We start from the raw sequence: 9,017 nt of genomic DNA, 5'->3' as shown, positions 1-9,017 counted from the left end.
CCCTGTGGGCGGCGTGGGTTTCTCCCCCCCCCCCCCCACCCCCCCCCCGCACCCCCCCCCCCCCCCGCGCCCCCCCTGCCGCCCCCCCCCCCCCCCCCCCCGCCGTCGGTGCTCACTGAAAGCCTCACCTGCCGCTGGGCTGCCTCCCAGAATCTGCCCTCACCCCCCAGACTATGGGGCCTTTGGACTCAGCTGACAGAGGCCAGTGCCAAGACCAGCACCTCCGGGGGCCCTGCCACCTCTGCTCGCCCACAGCTGACACACAGGTCTGGTCAGGGTGAGGGTCGCCAAGCTACCAGCGGAGCCCTGGATCAAGCACTGTTGTCCAAAGACCAGGACAGGGATCCGCACTGCCAGCATTCCTGGGGTATGAGCCCAGGTGCCTCTCCATCCATTCCAGACCAAATTTGATGCAACCAAAGACCAGCAGGCTGCGGCCAAGCCCTGCCCGGGGCCTCGGGCGGTGTGACCATTCTGCCACCGTACTGCAAGGCAGCACGGGGAGACCCATCAGGGCTGCACCTCGGGCCAACTCAGTTCTCCCTGCGGGGCCAGGAGCATGGGCCCAGCCTCTGAGCCGCCCTCACAGGCTACAGGGCACCACACACCAGCCTGACTCCCAGAGCCTGTCCCCATCTGGTACAGTCACATGCTAGAGTACTTCCTGCCCTACCGGTCAGGGTCCCAGCAGGAGGCAGATGGCACCCAGGGGGGGTAATCTCAGATTAGGAAGTGTGCGCCACCGTGGGCACCTTCAGGAGGGGAGGTGCCTGGCAGAGACTCCAACGCTCCAGGAAGGCCACACACACTGGGCACAGAAGGAGCAGAGCTGCTCACCGGGCCCACCCCGCCCCCTTCCCTCCTCTGCCCTTTTCTGGAATGCAGGCTGGCAGGTACAGGTCCCTGGGGAGAGTCCCACTGTCCAGTAGCTACAGTCTGCCACTCGGAAGTGGGGGGAAGCCACACCAGCGACCCTCCCAGCCTGCATGCAGCTGGCCGTGAGCAGGGCAGCCCCCGGGGCACCGGGGGAGCAGACAGTTCTTGGGTTTGGCCACAGCTCCTTGGCACCTCTTGTCCATTTTGTGTGCACATTTTCGTCGTGTCGTGAAATAAACACTCCACTGGCAAACAGACTCTTCTTTACTGCAGGACCCAGGGTACCACCAAGGCCCCGATACATAGACCTTACTCACTAAGCAGTTCATATCCCATTTTTTGTGTCGTTTTGGAGAGACGTTAACATGTGAGCCCAAGGTGCTCCTGGTGCACGGCAAACGAGCCACCAGCAGAGACTGGCCTCGTGAGATTTTTAAATTGCAGACTGTACGTTCACGTCCTCCTGAGAAAGCATCATCTTCCCCCTGAGAGATACTCAGCACAGTTGAGACACCCAGGGACAGCTTAGGGACTTCGTCAGCCCTGACGTCCAGACCCCAGGCACAGTCCCCAACAACAGCTGGCCAGGCTGTGGGGCAGCAGGAGGTACAGGTTCCTTCCCGGCGTAGAGACCTGAGTGGATGGTGCCCAGCATGGAGCTTCTGGAAAAGGGAGGCCCAGCATCAGATTCTGGGCTGGGGCCTGGGATGCCCCGCATCTCTGGTGCCAAGGGCCAGGCAGGAGTGAGGCCCCTGCCAACTGGACCAGTTCAGGGCTCTGCCACGGGGGACCTCTGCAGGACATCCCTGTCCAGCATCACTGGGCCCAGCAGCCCCCTGCGGAAGGTCTGGAGGAAGTCTCGGGCTGCCGCAGGGTAGTTGGGCTGGATGACGTTCACGTCACCTGGGGGAGAGAAGAGGGTCTGGTGAGGAAGGCACCTCCCCACAGGGCAGGCGCAGGATTCAGACACACGCCTCCCTGCCCGTCCTCAGGGACGGACGGTGGGCACCTGTGGAGCCTGGGCACGAGCACATGTTCTGAAAGAAAACACAAGAGTCTGGGCTGTGGCACCTCGACCTCGGCAGGTTTCAAACCGGTGGGACGCAGGGTATATCCAGCGCCAAGAGGCAGGGCCGCCTTGCCGTCTACAGGCTGAACCGAGAGCCTGCCCCTCTGCAGAACCTGTGTTCCCAAAACAGCCACACGTGCCCACAGTGTCCTCCCCCAGCACCAGGGGCCGCTCGATCGGCTGCTTCCCCAAGCCCAGCCGGAGGCGGATGCCCCCACTTCTCACCCGTGCCCGTGAGCACTTTCACCTTCTGCGTCTTCCCCAGTCTCACAGCCACCTGCTTCAGCACGCTGGCGATGTCGTCACAGGCGCCACCCAGGCCATAGTGCCGCACGTACCTACACACAGACCAACAGTCGGGGAGTGGGAGCCAGGAGGGGACATGCCGGGTCACGCCCAGCTCCACAAGGGACCCCTCGTGCATGTGGCCATAAGTGCCCACTGCAGAGCTGCCGATGTCTGTCCTCCCACGTGGCCACAGCCAGCTGTCCTGAGGACCGCTTCCCTGCTGATGCCCGTGGCTGCTATGGCGGGACGACTGCGTCATCCACCCCGTTCCCGAGCAGCCCGTAGCCTGGAGCCCTAGGTCAGCACGGCAGTACCCTGACAGGTGCTCCAAGCCTCTGGGCAGCCGCCCAAGGCAGGATCGCCAGGATTGCCAGCACTCTCTCCAGGGGAGAATGAGCAGGTCTGACTGGTGTTTTCTGTAGCCCACAGACCAGCACAAACCCACTCGGCGCCCGCCTCTGCCGAGAACTGTCCAGTAGCTCTTGTGGACGCCCCGTCCGTGACGCTGGCTCAGGGCCTGATGAGAAAGGCCAGCACAGGGCCGGGTGTGTCTGACCCTGAAGGGTTGAAAGAGACAAGCCTCATCCCCAGACAAGCACGTCCGCCACAGGAGCCGGGAGACCCAACCAACACCTCTGCCGGCCACTCGTCCCGGAACCTACGACAGCCGGAGCGACGGTGGGATTTGCCTCCGGGTCCACAGAGCAGGAAGGGGCTCGGCCGAGGGGAGTCCCCACCTGGGTATCGGAGTGCCCACCTTGGAGGACATCGCATCCTGAGGAAGGCAGGTCCCAAATCAAACTTGCGGCCCCTCTGTCCTGGGCACCCCACTACACACACACAAGGGCCGCCCTGCAGGACATGGCTGCCTGTTCTCCAGAAACACTGGGGGACCGCGGAGGCCCACACAGACTCCCACGGAAATGAAACAAAATAATCAATTTGAAATCCTACTTCCATGCAAAATGGAGTAACGAGAACTGAACTTACGATCCACCTGAAACAACCAGAAACCTACAAAACAATGGTTTTCAAGGCACCAGACATCAAGCTACAAAGGATGTAAACCAACAAACACCCAGCCTGGTGCCCGGAGGCCCCAGGGAGCCCCAAGGATGCCTGGAGTGTGGGCCCAGTAAAAGTCACACGACAGGACCAGAAAGGGCAGAGCTGCCCAGAGAGAGAATTCTGGAAGCCTGCCATCCTCTGTATTTAGCAGAGGAGGGATCTGCACACATGATAAAGGAAGTTCCCCAAAGCCAGAGGCCAGGAAGGACCACCCTGGAGGGCACAGGGGCAGCAGTCAGTGCTCACAGAGAGCCAGGAGCAGACGGAAACCTCATGACCCATGGGGCACAGCAGAGGTGGGGGGAGGCCCTGCCTCAGTCAGGCCTGGAAGGAACTGTTTCCAGATGATTGTCTCAAGCAAAGCTCAAGGATGTGTCCAGGAACTTAAAGATACCCATCTCCCAAGAAGGTAAAATTTAAAACACCCAGCATCCAAGCAAAAATGATCAGGCGTGCACAGCAGGAAAACAGACTCATCGTGAGGAGGAAATCAGTCAGTTGAAAACGCCCCAGACGTTAGGACTAGCAGAGATGTTAGACGGGTCATCGTGACCACATTCCATGTGGTTACAAAGTTAAGCAGATACACAGAAGATGTAAAGCATGATCCGAATCGGACTAGAGACCCGTGCTGTGAGACACACACTGGCGGGCGCTTGCAGTGGGTCAGACACATGGGGTGCAGGCAGGTCGCCCATGGGGCAGCAGCCGTGCCCAGCAGGTCCTGAGGACGGGAGCAGGCAGGAACTGAAAACACAGGAAGAAATAATAGTTGAAAATGTGATAAAAGCTACAAAGCCACAGATCTAAGAACTCAACAAACTATAAGCACAAGAAACATAAAGAAAACCACACGGGTCCCATTGTCATAAATTGCTCAAAAGTACAATAAAGAGAAAATCCTAAAGGCAGCTGGAGGAACAAAGACAAACGTGACAGATTCCTCATCAGAAACAGCACAGATGAGAACAGGATGGGACAAAATCTCTCCACTCCTGAAAAAAAACCATCCACCTAGACTTTCACACACAGGGCAAGTATCCTTCCAAAACGAACATGAAATACGGGCATCTCTGGACAAACCTGAGGAGACAAACTCCTCACCAGCAGACCTGCATTACAATAAACGCTACAGGAAATCGTGAGAGGATGGCGACACCAGACAGAACGTGGATCTACACAAAGAAACAAGCGGTGCCCATGAACCATAAAGCCATGGGCAAACAGCTAAGATTACGTCTCACACCTGGGAGTCTCCATATGAGCAAAAACAGTACATCTCAGGCTTACAAAATACACAAAAGCAAGACAGAACAACAAAAGCCCAAAGATCACGAGAAAAATGGAGATGCGCTATCGTAAGGTGCTTATACGCCATGAGACGGGTTCTATCACCTAACCCTCCTCACACCGAGACAACCTCCTCCATACGTTACAGAAGGCAAGCTGACAAAGGGGAGAGAGGGGATAAGAGTATCCCAGTAACCAGAAAAGGACAGAGAGACAGAGAGACAGAGGAAGAGAGAGAAAGATGCAGAGAGAGACAGAGAGAAAGATGGAGACAGCACAGGCAGAGGAGGAGGAAAAGGAACAAAGGACGGATAGGACAAAGAGTAAGATGACAAACGTAACCCCAAGATCAATAATCACATTACATATAAATGGTCCAATACCCAAAATAAAAGACAGAAATGGTCAGGTTGGATAAGAAACAAGGCCTCACTATCTGTACACAGCCTATGAGAAACACATTTTACTTCATTTTATTTTAAATATTCATTTATTTATTGAGAGAGAGAGAGTGAGGGGAGAGGGGAAGAGAATGGCCCGATCCCACGAACTGTGAGACCATGACCTGAGCTGAAATCTAGAGTCGGATACTTAACTGACAGAGTGCCCCAGGCACCCCGAGAAACACGTGTTAAATATAAAGACACAAACACGCTCCATGTGAGCACTCATCAGAAGCTACAGCAGGTGTGTAACTACCAGACAAGGTCGATGTCAGAGCAGGAAGTATTGTGAACATCAAGAAAGGCATTTTGACTGATAAGGGCATCGGTTCAGGGGGACACGATGATCCCCGGGCTGTCCCTGCACCGCACAACAGAGCTCCGAAATGCGTGAAGCAGACAGACAGAGCCGCAAGACAGACCACAGGCAGAGATTTCAGTACCTTCTCTCAACAACCGATGGCAAAAACAGAAGGAAAACCAGCAAAGCAGAAATAATAATAAAGACTGAACGGTAATCAATGAAATAACAGAAAGACAATGGAGAAAGTCAATGAAACCATACCAACAAAACTGACAAAGCTCCGGCCAGGCTGTGGTCCTCGACGCGGTAAAGGACACCCAGCAAACACCCTCTGCTCACGTCTCACTCCTGGGGGAATAACAAGGTGTAAATCTGCACCAGGAATGAGCGACTGGAGGCACCACACAGAGGAATCTGAAAGCAGTCACACCGAGGACGGGAACCCCGCAAGACAGAGCACAGGACGTCCAAGGAAAGACAGAAAACAGATGGTCACCAGGATGTGGCGAGCGGGCTTTGGGGTCTCGTCTGTAAAATGGGAGCAGGTAAAGGTGGGAAGGAGGAATTACCAAAGAGCACAGGAAATTTGAGGCTTTTCTTGACTGTGTAACAAACATATCGACCTGTATGCTGCAAATAACGTGCAGGCTGCTGGTCTAATCGCATCTTACTGCTGCTGTTTTAGACTATGTTTGTCTAGAATGAGAGAGAGAGGCTAGCCACCTGCCCCGGACCCTGCACTCACCCAAAGAGCTGGTGCCTGTTGAGGGTGTAGAGAAGGTAGTCCGCCAGGGTCTCCTCCCCGACAAGGTGGTCTAACACGGTTCCTAGAATCAGGCGACCAGGGTGAGCCTGGCAAACCAGCCTGGCATCTGCACCCCAGGGCCCCTCCCTGTCTCAGCCCGAGGTGCTGCTGAGGAGAAGGCCCGGCCGTGGCCCTTGGACCTGACCCACAGACCTGCCTTGGCTGTACAATGGGAGAAGGAAGGCACTCTCTCCAAGGAGGGCTGTGAGGGTCAGTGGGGTCACAGCAGTGCCTGGCCCACATGCGCCCTGAGCTAGGACCGCACAGGCTGCTTGAGACGCCCGCTCAGCACAGCATTCAAGAGTCTGCAACATCCAGGCCTAGAAAGGCAGGCACAAAGTGCCAGGGCTGGGGGCCCCGCACCCAGGCGGCAGGAGGGGGCACGAAGGGTGACCCCCAACTCACCACACAGGGCCAGCTTTAGGCCCATCTCCACGCTTTCAATCCGAGGAGCCAGCACCCCAGGAGTGTCCAGCAGGAACATCAGCGGCCGCTCACACACCTGTGGACACAGAGGACAGTCGGCCGCGCCGCTGCCTCCAGGCTTGCTGCTGGGCGGCCCCTGGAGCTGGGGTGTTAGGCTCCTGAGGCTCCAACGAGGCCTTTCCACCACACTCTTGGCTTCCCCACTGGGTCAGCTCCCACTGAGTCCAGAGCACAGGAGCAACAGGCCCCAAGGGCCCCAATCTTCTCCTCCCAGGGAAAGAAGGGAACGTGTGGACAAGCTGAGCTGAGCTGTGTGACCTTAGGCAGATGCGGGCTCCCCCTCCATAAAACAGGGGTGACGAGCAAGCCTGCCCGCAGCTCTGGTGGAAGGCTGGTGCAGTGCCTGGCGTGTGGCAACACTCGGTGGGGCGGGTGGAGGCAGGGCCTCCCGAGTCCTCAGGAAGCAGCAGGCGCCTGCGTGTGGAGCTCCAGACCCAGCAGCCGAGGACCCTACCTGGATTCTGGACATCACAGCTCTGGTGATCCCAGGCTCGCCGCCCACCCTGGTAGCTTTCCCTGTGGGATGCAAAGGGGCTGTCGGACATAGTGAACACAGAAGCCTGGCACACAAGCTACAGAAGAAGAAACGACACAGCCGGAAACCCATGAAGGCCCAGATGAGCTCGTGCTCAACTCAGCACCAAACCAACAGGGACAGAAATGCACCTCCCTGGTGCCTGGGAGGGTGAGGAGAGGCCAGGGCCTGGCCGTGGAGGTCAGCACAGAGCTGCTGCTTCCCACACGACGGCTTCCTCCCTCCTGGACTTGATCCTGTGCCCCCGACACCAAGCCTACACCCGGCAAATCAGCCCCACAGCACTGATCACGACAGGCCTGTCTGTGAGCACAGCTCCCGACCAAGGGGCCGGATAAACTCAAGAGTAGAGATACACGTATCTATCGGTGGACAAATGGAAAAGCAAAATGTGGCATCTAAACATAATGGAATATTATTCAGCCTTGAAAGGGAACAAAATTCTTTTTTTTTTTTTTTAAATTTTTTTTTTCAACGTTTATTTATTTTTGGGACAGAGAGAGACAGAGCATGAACGGGGGAGGGGCAGAGAGAGAGGGAGACACAGAATCGGAAACAGGCTCCAGGCTCTGAGCCATCAGCCCAGAGCCCGACGCGGGGCTCGAACTCACGGACCGCGAGATCGTGACCTGGCTGAAGTCGGACGCTTAACTGACTGCGCCACCCAGGCGCCCCAAAAGGGAACAAAATTCTGACACAGGCCACAGCACGGATGGACCTTGGGGACATTATGCTCAGTGAAATCAGTCCAACAGAAAAGGACAACTACTGTGTGATTCCATTCATGTGAGGTAGGAGCTCTTCAGAGATCCAGGGACAGAAGGCAGATTAGTGGTGCCCAGGTGGTAGAAGGGGAGAGGGGGCTAGGGGTTATGTTTACAGACTTTCAGTTTGAGACCAAGGAAAAGTCTAGAAATACTGTCATGGTCGCACAGCACTGAATATATTTAATGCCACCAATTTTTTTTTTAAGCCACAATTAGAGAAAAGTAAACTTAAAAAAAAAGATGATTTGGGGCACCGAGGTGGCTCAGTGGGTCCGACTTCAGCTCAGGTCATGATCTCGCAGTTTGTGGGTTCGAGCCCCGCGTCAGGCTCTGTGCTGCCAGCTCAGAGACTGGAGCCTGTGTCAGATTCTGTGTCTCCCTCTCTCTCTGCCCCTCCCCTGCTCACACTCTGTCTCTGTCTCAAAAATAAACATTTTTTAAAAAATTAAAAAACAAAATGATGATCTGACAATTCTCCAACGAGCACCAAAAACACCATCTGTAAAATAACAGTTCAGCGGAGCTCATGGTGTTTGGGTTTGTTAATAAAGAACGCATCCTGGTGTGGAACACGAAGCCAATGTGGGACTTGGTACTGAACTTTAAAATACTTAATGGAAAAGGGTAATGACACAGCGAGTAAGTAGTGTGGGCACGTCTGTGTGACTCCAAATCCAAATGAGCACGAAACAAGGAGATAGGCCCGGGGTCTCCAGAATCTCCCCCGAGCAGTCGGGCAGGATGCCGTCTCCCAGCTGGGGCTGCCCCATCAACCGCCTGCTGCTTATTATCAGGCCCCATCTATCTGGCTACGCCATGAGTATGGGCATCAAAGAGATTTCCGTGAAGGGGAACACAATCACCAACAGGCAGGAAAGTCATCCACGTGTTAAATACCTTAACACTTCATGTTCAGGAGAGAGAACAAAGTAAAATGTGTGACAGGATAGGGGCGCCTGGGTGGCTCAGTCGGTTGAGCGTCCAACTTCGGCTCAGGTCATGATCTCACAATTCGTGGGTTTGAGCCCCGCGTCGGGCTCTGTGCTGACCGCTCAGAGCCTGGAGCCTGCTTCGGATTCTGTCTCT

General features: G+C 55.8%; 1 protein-coding gene across 1 annotated transcript in view; it reads right to left on the bottom strand.

The window, feature by feature from the left end:
* Positions 1 to 1,122: 1,122 nt before the first annotated feature.
* MTG1 (mitochondrial ribosome associated GTPase 1) overlaps positions 1,123 to 9,017 on the bottom strand; it is a 17,552-nt gene continuing 9,657 nt past the window's right edge. Inside the window, exons 5-9 of the mRNA XM_040486939.1 lie at positions 7,084 to 7,262; positions 6,549 to 6,645; positions 6,084 to 6,165; positions 2,171 to 2,283; positions 1,123 to 1,779 (exon numbers count right to left, since the gene is read on the bottom strand). Coding sequence (XP_040342873.1) covers positions 1,646 to 1,779; positions 2,171 to 2,283; positions 6,084 to 6,165; positions 6,549 to 6,645; positions 7,084 to 7,262 — 605 coding nt within the window. The 3' untranslated portion in view covers positions 1,123 to 1,645. The remainder of the gene's footprint in view (positions 1,780 to 2,170; positions 2,284 to 6,083; positions 6,166 to 6,548; positions 6,646 to 7,083; positions 7,263 to 9,017) is intronic.

The sequence above is a fragment of the Herpailurus yagouaroundi genome, unplaced genomic scaffold (assembly GCF_014898765.1).
Source record: "Herpailurus yagouaroundi ecotype Mexico unplaced genomic scaffold, PumYag 163, whole genome shotgun sequence".
Classification (NCBI taxonomy): Eukaryota; Metazoa; Chordata; class Mammalia; order Carnivora; family Felidae; genus Herpailurus; species Herpailurus yagouaroundi.
This window is presented reverse-complemented; position numbering and strand designations above follow the sequence as displayed.